The sequence below is a fragment of the Lygodium microphyllum genome, chromosome 5 (genome assembly GCF_053477565.2).
Source record: "Lygodium microphyllum isolate KBCC chromosome 5, Lygodium_microphyllum_v1.1.10, whole genome shotgun sequence".
NCBI classification, from domain to species: domain Eukaryota; kingdom Viridiplantae; phylum Streptophyta; class Polypodiopsida; order Schizaeales; family Lygodiaceae; genus Lygodium; species Lygodium microphyllum.
Window position 1 is genome coordinate 59,946,445 of NC_141139.1, and position 16,919 is coordinate 59,963,363.

General features: G+C 37.1%; 1 protein-coding gene across 2 annotated transcripts in view; it reads right to left on the bottom strand.

The window, feature by feature from the left end:
• Positions 1-1,246, bottom strand: part of TOP6B (topoisomerase 6 subunit B) — a 77,590-nt gene extending 76,344 nt beyond the window's left edge. Inside the window, exons 1-2 of one of the 2 annotated variants that reach the window (XM_087677880.1) lie at positions 1,029-1,246; positions 863-915 (exon numbers count right to left, since the gene is read on the bottom strand). In XM_087677880.1, the coding sequence (XP_087534006.1) occupies positions 863-915; positions 1,029-1,104 (129 nt within the window). In that variant the 5' untranslated portion in view covers positions 1,105-1,246. The remainder of the gene's footprint in view (positions 1-862; positions 916-1,028) is intronic. The other variant, XM_087677879.1, reaches the window with a different exon arrangement.
• Positions 1,247-16,919: the final 15,673 nt, after the last annotated feature.

The window sequence follows — 16,919 nt, forward strand, 5'->3', positions numbered from 1 at the left end:
TCGCTCCAATACCTATTCTGTCTGCATTTGCATCTTCTACAACCAGAGACAAGCTTGCCTACCATCTAGTTACAATTGGAACAGCTACATTTGATTATTCTACTACCAACTTTCACCGTTACAGCTCTCCTTTGCTAACATCTGGTGACCAGCATTCAGTACTTTTTCAATACTCTCTTAGCTCCGATTGGTGGTTACAACACTTGGGATCTGTCTTCAATAGGCATCACACTCTGGCACTCTTCAACTCTACCCTTGAGCATTTTGTACACTCTTCCATTCATCTACAACATTGACTCGTTCACTTTAGAGTTCTCTTCTCTCTATGCTTGTGTTTGTGTTTCTTTGGCTCCAAGTGAAGAATGAGTGTCACCCTTGTTTTGAGTTGGCTGCCCCGCTTAGGTGTTCTTGCCACCTTTGATGCTTCCCTTTCTCTAAAAGTCATTACCATAGTCCCCTCTGAATATGAAAATGGGGAAGAGGACTTCTTGTGGACTTGGTCCTGCAACCTCACATTTCTGTCGGCAATCAAGGCAATAAAATGATGTGTTGCATAAAGTGGAAGTATTTAGAGGGCAGCTTATCCAAATACATTCTTTCCTTGGAAACTGCACTATCCCACAAAGAGCTGCATTGAGTAACCGGAAGCAAAAAGAAATGTACTAGCAAGAGCTCTTAGAGTGACCCATATCAAGAAATATGAATTCCTTGGTATAGGTCACTCTAAAAGGGTTCATGTTTAAGGGAGCAAAATTTAAAAAACCTCCTTTAGGCAATTGACTGACATATTAGGATACTGACAAGCCATTCAACGTGTCAGTTCTGCGAATAGAGAAAGCAAAAGGAAGGCGTGATCACTCACGTTGTCAAACCCTGCGATGTTTTTGTTCTCAGAAAAGAATTCTGCGGGAGACTCTGCAAGCAAGCAACGGGAAAATGCTCAGTGAACGAAATTGCTGCGAGCGAGCAAGCAAGAAAGTAATGATCACTGTGTTGTGTCTGCAGGTAGGTTATGATGGCAGACTCACTTTGCTTGAGGGATGCTTCCCTAGAGCTCCCGGCCTTGCCACCAGTCTTCGCCTTGGCCTTCGTCTCGCCTTCCATGATCGACCAGGACCCAACCTTCGATTTCAAATGATTTAGTGTATAGAGCCAATCTCTGCTGACGAACAAGTATAAACTTCTATTCGTTTGATGTTGATGTAAATTTACCCGCCAAGATCACAAACTCCCGGACGAAGAGACCGAAGGCAACTAGGGTAAGGGGGCCAATTGGGTTGTAGCTCAAGTGGTTTGAGGATGTATGAGTTCAAACCTTGGGTGCATCTTTCAAATTTCAAGCCTTTTTTCAAAAAAGAAAGATAGGGGAGGGGGGCTAGTAATGTGACAACCTCCAAGAGTGTGTCAAGCTCCCACCCAGGTTTCAAGCACATGTGGACCAATGAAAGGGCAAAAAGCCGGTAACATTTCTATGGGTTTGATGACTGTTGATGTAAATTTACCCACAAAGATCACAAACTACCAGAACAAGAGACCCAAAACAACTAGAGTAAGGGGGCCAATGGGGTTGTAACTCAAGTGGTTTGAGCGCGTATGAGTTCAAACCTTGGGTATACCCTTGAGGCATCTTTCAAATTTCAAGCCTTTCTTCAAAAAAAAAAGGTTGGGTAAGGGACCTAGCAATGTGACAACCTCCTAGAGTGTGTCAAGCTCCCGCCTTGATTTCAAGCACATGTGGACCAATGAAAGGGCAAAAAGCTAGTGGTCTAATTAAAGGAGACCAAGTGCTTACCAAGTGTCCTATTCCTTTACTAGCCCAAGTTTGCCTACTTTAATGGGCATTTTCTAATGAACTAGAATCCATTGGCAAGCTTCAATATTCACGCGCACGTGCATTTAGCAACTTTGTTTTTTTCTTGAGAGTTGCTTATGGTGAGCCAAGGGCCCGCAAGCTAAAAATTTTCACCCGTTTACCTCATTATTGAGATCGAAGGTGGGAAAGTTGCATGCCACTATACTAGCTTGCTTACCCTATAGTCTAGAAAGCCAATCCTTCCTTTAGGTAGTTTCCCATCCATCCGCACAACTTTCATGCATAGGAGCATATGCTAATGTGCCACGTTCCCGAGCACTCAAAAAGTTGTTCGCATGAGGAAAAATACACCCAACACGTCCAGACCACCGAGGTTCATGCTACTACTAATTTTGTGTTGGCAAAGAATTGAACTCATTTGCTCCAAGATACACACCAAGCACCTTACAACTGCACCAATGTTGCCTTTTACTACAACATTGAAGGATATAAGCAAATAGAATAGTCCGTTTAGTTGGTGTATAATGCCATGATACATTTTTCAAAAGGTGCACCCAATCCATCCAAATTAGTGTGTGCATTGGGCCTTAGGCTTAACTTGATGCTATTAACAATTGTAGTGAATAAGTTACCAACCAAAGAGAAGGTTAAATGCATTGGTGTCTCACCGTTGTGCCTACTCTATCGTAAGGTTGAGGAGTCCACAAAACATCTATTTTGGGAGTGTAGAGAGGGTCGTAAGTGTTGGAATAAAGATCAAGAAAGTCAGTTGGAAACAAGTCATTTTGGGTGATAGAGCAAACTTAAATGAAGAGTCTTGGAAGGTCTAGGCAATTATTAGAGTAGATGCATGTAGATCTATGTGGTTAACTAGGAACTTTATCCTTTTTGGGAAGAGCACAACGCTTGAGCTAATGGAGATTATTTTCAACTTTGTAATGAAAGAAATTGTTGTCATTTTCAAGTTTCTGGGAAAAAATCCAAGTGCCCTTAAGTCTATAAAGAAATGTTGCTATAGTTGATAGGATCCTTGTGATGTTGTGTAATACTACTCTTTTTAACATTTTGGTAAAAAAATATCAAAGTTTACCGAGAACTAAATAATGAGCACCAAGAATTAATTTTGATTGTGTAGATGTTAAAACCTCTCACCATAGGTTAGCACCTCAATACACAAATTTGAGATGAAATCACACAAAAGCATGAAGATATGGAAAAAGCAAGAGAATGCACGACATAAGATTGGGTACAATCCCCCTATGCATTGAGATGCTCTACAGAATGCATGTATTTAGTTGATTTATTACACTTTTGCCCAAAAATATCCCTTTACAAAAAAGAGTAAGTGTTTTGCTAATTCAGCTTGCTTAATTATACTAAGGTTTTGAACCTTTATAAATCCTACATATAAAAACTCTAAGGCTAAGTAATTGCCCAATGCCAATGGCAATATGCTTACACATAATAATCAACAAATAGTAGGCAATGCTGTAAAAATAGATGCATCCATCAATGTACCTTCAATAAATAAATCCAACAACTTGATTAAATAGTAATACATATAGAATGTTCCAAAATCTGTTGAATGCTTAGCCTAGCCCTGCAAATGTTTCCTTGCTTGTCTCCACATCAATTGAGTCTAACCACAAAAAATTTAGTGTGAATATATCATTTTTAACAACATTAAAAGTATAAATTATTAGAACTTTGATTGCCACCAAAAGCAAATAGTCAAGGGATACTCCAAAGGCACTCGACTAATAAAAAGAATACTGTGGTAAGAACTCTTTACACATGTACATGCTAACACTCGCTGATGTGTATATTACAAAATCACTCAGCTAGTGAAATTTATCGATGTACACATGAGTAGGTCTCACATTCAAAAAAGACAAACATCTCCATCAACTTTCCATCCAAGGCCATCATCCACTTGAGAACGTGCCCTGACACATAGAGGAGAACCATTTAAGGCCATCATCTCTCTAGCTAAAATGTCTCCTAGCAATAATAAAGGGGCCAGCTTTGCCACGTGTAGTGTAGGGAGGAGGGGGACGGGGGGGGGATATCTCATATCTAAAATGTTTTGAGAAATAGGTCAAACTACGAAGCATGCCATACCTTGCATGTTTTGAGAAACAAATCTTTGGGCGGCTTGGGGCGGGAGGAGGGGATCTTACATCTTAAATGTTTTGAGAAATAGATCAAACGAATAGATAGGAAATATTAAAAGAAATTTACTGATTTTGATTCAATCATTGTTCTACTATTATATGATTAAATAACACAATCCTAACTATACAGGGCAAATCAAGGGCCCTCCAATCAAAAGCTATGGAGAAAAGTCTAAGTACAATTTATATATATGGAAGCATGAGGGGATGTCCATCTCTATGTAATGAGATTCATTTTGAAAAGCATCTCCTTAATGATAATGAGATTCGTATTGAAAATCATCTCCTTAACGATTCACTTGTTCTCATTTTACATAATTGCAATTGAAGGTTGTGCATTTGGCACAATTGTACAAAAGAGAATGTCTTCTTTACACTAGAATATATGGTGAAGTTGATGCTAGTATATTTCTATTAGCTAGTATCCCATACACATTTCTCTATCTAGATCTTTAAAGTTACCATTTTCATTTTGCAATGTCTCAACCTTATGAAAATGCTAAATCTTGTTTGGATTATCATTAATTAAGGACTCTTTGTAATGTAGCTACACATTCTCTATGTGTAGAGTTCTCGTGTAATTTGTAATATTATATACATACGTGAAATGTGATTGACACATGGATGTGATCATATGATAAGGAAGGCTACCAATGTCACATGATGGTCAATGGGCATACATTATGATGGGGTGGTCCAAGTCATATGGGTTGGGTTTAGGGGGGTCTTAAATGACCAGACAATCCACTATCATTATTGGGATGGCTAAACATCTTCCAAAATAGGGTGATATTTGAGAAAAACGAGCTTGTGTTTCTACAATGGAGTGGGATGGCTAGATGCCTCCCAAAATATAGTGAGATCCAAGAAAAGCATGCCTTTGGTCTATCTATGACTATGTTTGGGTGGATAATATATCTTTTGCTCACATCTACTTTTCCCAAATTGGTACTAGAGCACTTTGTGAGATAGGTTTTACACATTGTACTACAATCTTGCATAGTGAACTACATGTAGCACTCGTTAATTACAATCATTGAAGCTTTCTCTACTTGTCTTCTTATTACCCATGCACATAAGTTTTAGCCCTATCCAAGGCTAGTCATCATCATCTTCATAAACAACAATAAGAGCAACCAAGTAGTATTAGTGTAGGTCTTGTTGAACCATCAATGCACTTTTACAACCTCAGAATTCATATTGAACTACACCTCACCTTTAGCATCATCATCAACAAGTTCATCTCAATGTTGATACTCCAAAGCTATTAAGACTTGATGTATTAACCCATCGAGGAGGTACACTAGTAATCTTCACATCTATCTAATTGTTTTAGTTCTTGAACTTTAATATGTAGGTGTCTAGCAAGTTGCCCAAATAATCTACAAAGTCCCAATAGTGATCGCTAGCACTTGAGTGATTACTTTTTTGTCTCAATAAAATCGATTCAACACAACCAACCTATTGTAATTTTCACTTTTCTTTTTTATTTGCAAGACCCAAACACACTTCACTTGGTAGCAAATAGTAGATCCATCATCATCGATAATTTCTAGCACTATTAAATATGCCTTTATTTTGCATTTATTATGAAAAGAGAGCTTACTTTTATAGTTTTGAGACATGAATTGACTTTAGGATGCCCAATTTTACTGTTTATTTACTAATGTGTATTTTGTGTCATTAATAGATGGGAAATTGTTGATTCTGCATGGACTAGATCTTTTAACTTAATTGTTCGATTTTGAAACGATGGCAAACACCCAAGTGCTGATATAAATAATTGGTGAATTCATCATATCAATGCTTGCCATAAAGTTGGTAATGCATGTCGAACGAGCATTCATCAATCGGGCTTCTTCCACATGAATTGCCTCTTAGGGGAGAGAGAGGAGAGGAGAGAGAAATATAAAAAAGCATAATTTTATTCCCTTCATCATATTACACATGGTTACCATCAAAATCTTGCTCTCTCTACATAGATCAGGGATCTCCCCATCTCTCTCTACATGATTGGGCATCTAAGAGGCACAAAAACCCCCAAAAAATGGGGCGTCAATCAAAAAACGCCTCTTCCTACATCTCGACATGTGTTTCCATGTTTTCTTCATTTAGAGTTTCATTTCATTTCATTTACAAAATGTCCACTTCAAAAAAACCACTTTCACACTACCGCGAAAGGGTTTTCGGCCTGTTTGGGAGTGCAAACAGACTGCGATTCACGATCCGACTGGACGATTGACTTCATTACGTTGAAATCTATAGACTTGGCCTCTCCCACACACTTTACGGCTTCCGGCTAGTAACTGCTTTATAAGGCCAAACCTTGCGGGGATTAAGTGGGGGGTTAAACGACTCCGATTGATGAACCAAGACTTGCGTTGGGTTCCTGACATCAAAATGCATCTAGGAAAAGTCTAGCTTGGTCATCCGCCACCGTTTGATTTTTCATGAAAATTGGCTCTTTAACACCTCTCGGGCAGTTTTCGGCCCCAAAAATGGGCTCCAGAACTTCAAGAACGGGTTCAAATCGCGTCCTAAAATCCAGCTCTCAGGCTACAAATTCTATAGTTCATATGGTCAATGCAATCAATAAGATCCTTAGAGATTTCATCCCTCAGTTTAATATGCCATTGCTAGATGATGTTCCAATTAAGGGATGCACAAAAGAAGAGAAAGATAAAACATTGGATGATTAGGGTTTTAAATACTTTGTTGTAAAAAATTACAGATTCAGAGAGAATATTATCTAGGTTAAAGGAGGTTAGTGACTTTGTTAGGATAGAAGTATGTTCTTGGTCCAAATGACGTTCTTATTCTAGGATATATGTGTAGCTCATATGGTAGAAAGCCTTCTCCTACAAAGGTTCATGCCATCAAGAAGATAGCTGAAATTTGTACTTTTGTATGAGAGGTTCAAAGATTCCTTAGAGCTTATGTTTTCTATATGATCTAGATTCCACATTTTGTGCATATTGCAAATGATTTATATCAACTCTTGAGAAAAGAGCAATGTGTCTTCTAGAACAATAGGTATACTAGGATAGTGCAAAAATTGAAGAGGTTTTTATATGTAACTCCAACTCTTAGAGTACATGTGGGAGGCCTATACTTGACCACAATGGACAGTAATCCCATTGTGATTGGCTATGCTATTGGTTAGGATGATGAAGACGGGAATAGGTATGCTCTAACATTTTGGGAAAAAGTCTTGGATGAGAGACAAAGGAGGTGCCCATATATTAAGAGTGAGCTTTAGGGAGTTGTGATTGCTTTCAAGTGTGACAAGAAATATTTTATTGATGCTTTTGTTGTGGTTGAGAATGATTGTCTACCTTTTTTGGGGATGATTACTAGTTGCTCCATGCTTGACAGTGCTATGCTTAGGTGGATAACTTACATTAAGTCCATAAACCTTGAATTTAAGCACATTGCAAGTAAAGACAATCCAATTTCAAATATGCTTTCAAGAGCTTGATTTGATGATGAGGAGTCTCTTCTTATTGATGACCATGACGTTGAGATTCCAACCATACATAGATTACTTTTGTCATGTTTCAATTATTGAGAGCTTTGATGAGGCTATGCATACAAGGAAATGGCTTTAAATAGACCAGTATTTGAGTACTTTAACTAGACAAGTTGATTGAAGTAATGGTGAGTTTAAAAGGATTAGAAGAAAAATCTATGGATACTTCTTGACAGAAGGATTGCTATGGAAACAACTAAGGAAAAGAGGAGGGTAGATATTGAGAGTAGTTTATGACAATAGTACACAAAATGGAGGTGACAAAAGAATTCCATGAGAGCTTGTGAGTAGGACATTATGGAGAAGTATATGCTATGAATGAGAAAATCAAAGAGCACTACTGGTGGAAGGAGATGTATAAGGACAAATTTCACTTTGTAGAGTCATGTAGGGATTGCCATTTGTACTTTTCTCTAGGGTGTAGGGAGGAGCTACATCTCACCTACCCACTATGTATACACTATAAATGGATGATTTATCTAGTCACTTTATGAGTTGGTCTTTGGTAGATAAGATACATTATTCTAGCTAGAGAAGACCTTACTAGCTAGAATGCATAGCTACCCTAGAAGACTCTTGGAGAAGACTTGATCCCAAAGTCTATGTTATAAAGACTCTACTCTTGTGAAGATGCATATGAATATAAATGGAAACACCCATGCAATTGCACGTGTGAAAGCATTGGCAACCATTGCTCATTGTTTAATTGAAGATCTGGAAAACATCATGAAGATAGAAGCTTGAAAAATATAGTGACCACATGATGCATGAGTTGAAAAATTTGTATGAAATAAAGAAGTTAAGATGCTCAAGATATATAGTTGTATTCAAGGTGTGATATTAAATATGAAGATAACATAAAAGGGATATAAAACATTTACTGTGGAGGATGACAAAGAACAAACTAGGGACATCAAATCATAAGTTTTTTCAAAAAACTTTTTCTTTGTATAGTTTCTTGTGATCTTAGTGATTATTAAGTATGTTATCAATGCTACATTGTACTATAATATATGATATAGATATAAAGTATCATGATGCTTTTCACTTTGAGGAAAAAAGATATGAATAAAGAGGGAATGAATGTAATGTTTCACTTTTCTCTTTCTCCATTTATGATAATTAAATATTTAAATAATTATAATAATTTATTTAAATTTCAATATTAAAATATATAAGCATATTCTATGGAAAGAGACATAAGTTTACTTATAAGCTTGCCATAAAGGGTGAGTTAACTTAAAAGATTTATTGTAGGAAAAAATGTGATTTAAATTAAAAAATAGTGATTCTAATTTTAAAACTATTGTAAAATTTAATTCAAAGTACTTTTGCAAAATAGGCCTATGTTGGAGACACTATTTTGCTAAATGATTTGACTTTGACTCTCTTCAAGTACAAAAATTTGAGTTGAGAAAGCAAAGTTATGGAGATTTTTTGTTGCTTCCTTGAAGCTATTTCAAAAAGAGAGATATAGGCATGATCTACATGTTTTCTTACATGAAAAAGATATGGTGATTATTAAATTAAGATTGAGATTGAGAGGGAGATTATGAATGTGATTGATATTCTTTATGTACATGAATACAATTCCGAGGTGGTCAAGTGGATCCAACTCTACCTCAAAGTGCATGTTCCAAGTTTGAGCTCTTTCAAGGACTATTTTCTTCTTTCATCAACATCTATTCTCTTCAAAAAGGGAAGATTCTTGATCTATGTTGAATCATGTTGTTAAGGACTTTTGTATCTCTTTATTATAAGACCTATGAGTAATATATTGCTTGAGATTGCATATCAAATGCATATCTATGATGTCAAGATGGATAAGTCATGCTCAAGCCTCCAAATCTACTTTCTAGTTTATATTTATTCATGAGTTTCTATTCTCTCTATTTTATTTTTCTATATTGATCATGATGCTAGTGATACAATCATGTTACAAAAAGAGGGAGAGAGAGGGTAAGAGAGAGAGACATAGAGAAAGGAAGAGAGAGATGGAGGGAGATTATGAGAGAGAGAGAGAGAGAGAGAGAGAAGGAGGGAGATTAAGAGAGAGATAAAGAGGGAAATATAGAGAGATAGGTTCATGTTTAACACCAATCTTGTAATTTGCCACAAAAGTAATTGTAAGTCACTTTAGTGACTCATGTCCTATTTCATTATATTTGAAATAAGATGTGCATATGGTACCAAAATTGAGTGGGACTTTACTGACATTGTAAGACAATAGAGTAAAAGAGTTGAAAAAGTTTCAAGTGGAAATTCATTTATAAAAAAAATGTATGAAAATTGGTCAAAATAGCACTCATTAATACTATTTAGAGATCTCAAAAAAGTTGACAAGTTTCTTCTAATTCCAAATCTCTTAATGGGAATACATACTATACATATCAAAGTATTTTTTAGAAAATTTTAGCCTAATAAAGAAAAATTGGCATAATTTTGATAAAAATACTAAAATATTTTTATTTTTGTGGAAATGGTCTTAAAGATGGATATAAAAATGTACACTTCCTAACTTGTTTTGAACCTCTATTTTTCTTCAGCTAGTGTCTTGTGTTCATCACATTTTTTGAAAACCACTTCTTCTTCATCTTTCTTGTTGATGAGAAATGGAATTGTTTGTGGAGCGTCCAAATTGCAACAAAAGTGGTTTTTTTGCTACAAGACTAGTGTTAAGATTTTTCATTCAAAGATATTTGTTTTAATATTTGGTACAATTTTTTTTCTTAAAAACGATCAAACTTTTAATTATCTTCTTATGTTTTTGCATGTCATTGATGAAGGGATATGTTCTTGTTTATCATATTAGAGATGCTATTATGCTTTGTGATATGGTGTCTTACATATTTAACAAAATATTGTAAGTGAAGATGGAGACACATGATAAGGACTAAAATATTGCACTTATCTAATGTAGAATACTCACATCCTAATGAAGATATCCAAATCCTTGTTTAGAACAAGAAGTTCTTGGGGACTGTGCCCCACATGTGCTAATAAGACATGTACATTAGGATTTAGTAACTTTCCATCCTAAAATTTTGTATATAAGCCAAAGCTTGACTTCTTGTAAAATAATATTCCAATTATAATGTAAAAGAGATTTTTTTTTGTTAATTACTTTTTTCTAAACTTTTTTTTTGTATCAAGAAAAATATTATTGTGTATGTATTTCAATATAAATTGGATTTTCTTTGAAGGTATACAATTCAGGGTATATTTTCCTTTCTCTTCATATGTAGGCCTCTCTAAAGGAGCTCTAACGTCAAGGGGTCACAAATTTCTACTCATACTCATTTGTCCTATTGGGCATGTTTTTAGGGTGTGGATACATATTCCCTTCCATTGAGTTGCAAGTCAATAAGGATGATTTGGATTGATATGAACTATTTCCCCATAAGAATAATATGATGGAAGTCCCCTCTAATTTCCCATGCCACCTCCTCTTATTGCACTCATTTCCTCTTATCCATTCCAATACAGTTGTCCCCCTAACCCTCTTTCCCATGGTCTTTCTCTAATTTATCATGTACTCATATGTGAATTTGTCCTTATATGTCCTCTTTCTCGTTTAATGATAGTCCAAGATCTTGCCTAGTTAGTAGTTCAAATTTTTTCTCTATTCACTTCTAGTGTTGTCTCTCTAATATTTGGTCCTTGTTCATCCTCCTTGAGGCTCTCTATGAGCTCTCTCTTATTCAATTTCTCAATCTTCCTCTCATTTGCAATAGCTATGGTTATGGCTACTTCAAAGGAGCCATGTTGCTTGATTTCCAATTTTATTTGTACTTCTCTATGCATCTTATTCATAAAATGATTGACTTTGAGCATGCTTGGGGCCTCTTTAGTTATCCATTGAGACATTTCATATTCTAGAGGCTCCGAACTCTTTTCTAAATATTTCAATAGGTTGTATCTCTTTCTATAACACAACAATCTATCATAAAAAATAGAAAAAAGTCTTCAAAATTCTCTTACATATGCTCCAACTCCAAAACACCACCTCGAGATAATGTAGAGTGAATACAACACATGAAGCACTATCTCAATTGTCAACTCACTGTATCAAATCCAATATCTACACACTATCAAACTTCTTAAAAGAGAATAAGTAAATGCTCCATTGACACAAAGTTTTATTGGATCCTCATTATTAGTATCATCTTAGCTTTCAAGTCCATTAAAAGGGGACTTTTGAAACAAAAAATCCATTACCAAAGTAAATGCTCCTTTGATACAAAGCTTTACTAGATCCTCATTATTGGTATCATCTTAGCTTTCAAGTCCATTAAAAGGGGACTTTTGAAACAAAAATCCCATTACTATTGTATATCCATCTCATATGCATCAAAAGAGCCATGGGTCTTGAAGATATTTACACCTAAACACAAGGCATGATGTAGATTACAGCTCAAAACTCATCATCCTACTAAAGCATGAAAAACTGAACAAACAAAAGAAGCTTCATATGCCCTCATCAAATTCTTATTATTACAACATGAAACAATTAACAAGCTCCCATGAGAAGGTACCATCTACTCATAGCAGCCATCCCATGACACATAAGCCTTAAAGAATCACAAACATAGCCTTGAGTATGCAGTACATGAAGTCTTATGCCTAGAGCGTGATATACCTCGGTGTCCTTTTGACATTGAGGAAAAAAATGAACTCAGAAGTGGGCCTTTTATCCCCCCCTCTCTCCTCCTTAAAACAAGGAAAAGAGGAGAGAAGAATAGTAAAATAATCCTCTTCTCTCTCTACTTTTGCAATCTTGTTTTGCTATATTATCTACAAAGATATACTCAGATTCATTCTCTCTCCTCATTCAAGAAGTATTTTTCAACCAAATTTTATATTAAAAAAGGAGTTAGTTACGGGAGTGTGATGCTTCATTTTCAATGCAAAATGATTAGTAGATAGGAGGTAATTGATTTTTAAATCAAGAATAAGGAAAATGAAAATTTGAAAGTTCCTTTTAAGATATTTTGGGAATTTTTAATATTCTAGCTTTAAAAAAAAACCAACCGGTCAAATTTCGTGTGTTTTGGAAATGTTTTTGGAGGTAAAATAGAAATTTCTAAAGCTAGATGCTCTTAAGGCTCAGCTCAAGAAGAGCATTGAGATGGAAGATCTGGGACAGCAGGCCGCTCACATACTTGGTATGCACATTACACGCAACAGGCATCAAGGACTCCTCTACTTGTCACAGAGGGAGTACATTCATAAAGTCCTTGAGCGCTTCCACATGCAGGACGTAAATCCTATTGGCTGTCCATTGCCTTCTTATGTGAAGGTATCACAGGCTGATTGTCTGCAGATAGATGAGCAGAGGGTCGAGATGGCCAAGATTCCCTATGCATCCGCAATAGGCAGTCTTATGTATGCCATGATAGCCACTCGTCCAGATATTGCCTTTGCAGTTGGTGTTGTGGCACGCTATATAGCTACACTTGGCAAGCAGCATTGGGATGCCATGAAGGGTATCATGAGGTACCTGAAGGGCATTGTAGATATGTGCATATGCTATGGTGGCCAAGATACAAGAGTCGTGGGGTACACTGACTTTGATTATGTAGGACATACAAATAGTAGGAAATCCACTGCTGGCTATGTATTCACATATGTTGGAGGTGCTGTTTCTTGGATATCCAGAGTGCGGAAATGCACGGCCCTTTCTACTACAGATGCCGAGTATGTTGCAACCACTGAGGCTTGCAAGGAGGCCATTTGGTTGGGTTGTTTGGTTGCTGACCTTGGTATTGATGCTATCCCTACACTGCATTCGGATTCTATGAGTGCTATTTAGTTAGCCAAGAATCCGGTCTTCCATGCGAAGACGAAACACATTGAGGTCAGGTATCACTTCATACGTGGGGTCATTGAGGACAAGTCTGTTGACCTTGTCAAGATCTCGACTGACCAGAATCCTGCAGATATGCTCACGAAAAGCCTCTCTACAGAGCGCTTTGCCTTCCTCAGAAAGTTGATGGGTGTGGGATGAGATGACATCTTTCCTCATCCTGTTGTACATGTGTACATGTTGTACTGTCTTTTCTTTTTCGTTTCACTCCTCACTGGGGCAGATTTGCCTTTAAGTGGGAGGTTGTTGGGGGTAAAGGCGCCTCTGCCTAGCCGGCCGTGTAATCTACACTGACAGTCATCGCCACTGCACACTGCAGGTGGTGGGCATCACCATCACTTTATTCTTTATTCTTTTAGTGACAATTTGAATAAAGGAAGGTCCGCTCACACATTGTGACTGTTGGAGTTCCCATTTCTTGCCTCTCTCTTTCTTGCTCTTGCTCTCCCGCCATAGCTCTCGAGTCCAAGCTTCGATCATTCTCTCCCTTTCATGTTGCATCGACACAAAATAGAGAAGATCCCACTTGGAATCCCATCTTCAACATTCCATTGGATCGTATTCACATTTGTTCATTGCATGCTTTTGTCATAATCATGGAGAAACTTGTATGTGAATAAACTTGCTTTGCGTATAGGATGCAACCAAAAGAAGAAGCCATTGCAACGTATAGGAATGTGGAGCGAGTGCTATCAAAAATTTGGCTACACAAGTATCAAGTGATGATTGAAAAATATGAGAAGAGATCAGGAAAATTTGGTAACTTGTTGAAAAAGCCTTACTTTGAAGGAGCAAAGGCTAGGAAGTTTCTCTCAACACCCATCAATGAGGAAGGGAATGTCATGGTTCATAGGCCGCAAGACTACGATGGGTGGAAAAAGTTGCATTTTGCAGTTCTCTTGATCGAAGTAATGGAGAAAAAACAAGGTTGGCTAAAGTAAGGTTTGGATAAGTCATAACAAATTGGCTCCCTTACTTCGCAAGATGGTGTTTAATAATGAAGATAAGCAAGGATTTATTGATGCTATGCATAGCTTCTATGAAAACATGGTGAAAGTGTGAGGCAAAAGCTCTATCACACATGCATACTAAGTTAATATTTTACAATTGTATGAATTGTATAAACTATTGAGCATAGTTTTACTCATATGTGATATGTGTCTTTGTAGCATATCCTTGAGGCACATGGGCCATACCTTGCAGAAAAGGGAAGCTTCAGAGTTTGGTCAATACAAGGGATGGAAAATTCACATTCGATAGTGCATGGTTCATACAAAAGGGAAACCGATCATGGTGGAGGGGTGAATGGTAGCAATTCAATGATCCAATTGCTATCTTGGTGGTATAGGATTATAGTAGCGGATGAAGCTAAACTCTCGCAAAAGAGAGCAAATGAAAGTGCTGATGAATCAGCTACAGACATGATATAATTATGTCGTGTCACTAAAAGAGTGCGTTATGAAGCCTCAAATGCCAAAGAAAACCATGTCAAGTGCTTAGAAACAAGGCTTCAACAAGGCAGCAAATGGGTTTAAAGAGAGCTAATATAGTAAGATGAACAATGTGTTCAATGTGAATGCAATTCATAGTTTAAGAGAGAAAGAGAGAGTACGCATCTATGTAAATGAGTCTTATAGTTTAGGGTTATATAAAAGAGGGTTTCACTTTCTATCTTATTCATTGAGTTCTCACATCTCTTGTGTAGGGAAGATGGCTAGGCTTAAGGTAGTTGCAAATAAGGTTCCGCTCAGAGTCCTATATCGTGTTGAACCCCTTGAAGCATCTACTAGCTCAGATTCACCCCCTTCTCAGCCTAACCAAGCTTCCTCAAGGCACCATCATAAGGGTCATTCTCAGCATCCCCATAAGAAACACAAGTGGAAGCCATGTACAATGGCCCTAAGAGAAATCAAGAGGTATCATCGCTCTTTTGATCTCATCATTCTGAAGGCGAGTTTCTTGAGACTTGTTCACGAGATTGTGCAAGACCTCTACCATAGAGAAAGCACGAGGTGGTTTTTGACACAAGGTCAGGATAGACTTGATTGCTTCAGAAAAGAATGTCTTCATGCTCTATAATGTGTTGTAGAGGTCTTTTTGGTTGACTTGATGACTGATGCTTAGCGTTGTGCAATACATAGGAAGTGCATCACTGTAACTCCCAAGGACTTCCAACTTGTAAGAAATCTTCAAGCAATGAAGGATGCATTGTTTTCAATGGAATGCATATAGTTTGTAATGTTATCTTTTTTGGCATAGTATTCTTTTTGTGCATTGGATATATGACTATGTCCCAGTGCAAAACCGTTGTACATGCCCTTAAAATATGAATTAATTTTTTACTCTTATCCTTTTCTCTCAACTTTGATTGTGCATCTTCACTATATTTTCAACTCTTATTTGCAATTTTTGCTAGCATTGTCAATTTCAATAAGAAAACATGCAAAAATTTATCATTTCTTATTGCAGACTTTACTCTTGATGCCATTGTGTACTCTATGTGGCGTGAAGTTTCTAAGGGCCAATAGTCATGATGTTGATTTCTTGATTATCAATCCATCCATAATTTTGGTGTATGATAGTCTTTAAAATACTAAACTGTATCAAAATGCGACGAAACTTCACACATGCACTCGTTAGGTGGCCAAGAGCCCAATTTGGTTTTGGAAAAAAAATGTATGCAGACCCTTGGTTCGAAGTCTAGCTTTTGGAGCAATGTCTAGAGCCACTTTCCTCACAGGAAAGTGGATCTAGACACTAGACTTTGGACTAGGGGTTTCCATGCATTTTTTTCTCATAGGAAAGTGGATCTAGACACTAGACTTTTGGACTAGGGGTTTCCATGCATTTTTTTCCAAAAAAGGACTCTTGGCCACCTAACGAGTACGCGTGTGAAGTTTCATTGCATTTCGATAAAAGGTTATGGATTTATGATCACACGAGATGGATAGTGCGTATGAAGTTGCATTAACCCAGTTTTGGGATTTAAATGGGTTTAAATTTCATTCTTCTTCTCATTTCTCACATCTTGCTTTCTTTACTTCCTCCATTCTCACACCCCCAACATATGTCTCTTCCCTATCTTGCCTTCCTCGAGCTTGCATGGCATGCACCAAGCAAGCATGTCATCATTTCCGCCATGGGAAAGTCTCATGCCAAGGCCTGCCACTTGAAGCACAAGGTAGAGCCTCATCTAGTGCAGTAGCAGGTGCTCCCCATAGAGCACAACAACCACCATAGAAGAAGAGGAGATGGAAACCGTGCATTGTTACCCTCCTAGTCCAAAGTCTAGCTTTTGGAGCAACGTATGGAGCCACTTTCCTCACAGGAAAGTGGATCTAGACACTAGACTTTTGGACTAGGGGTTTCCATGCATTTTTTTCCAAAAAAGAGCTCTTGGCCACCTAACGAGTACGCGTGTGAAGTTTCATTGCATTTCGATAAAAGGTTATGGATTTATGATCACATGAGATGGATAGTGCGTATGAAGTTGCATTAACCCAGTTTTGGGATTTAAATGGGTTAAAAGTTCATTCT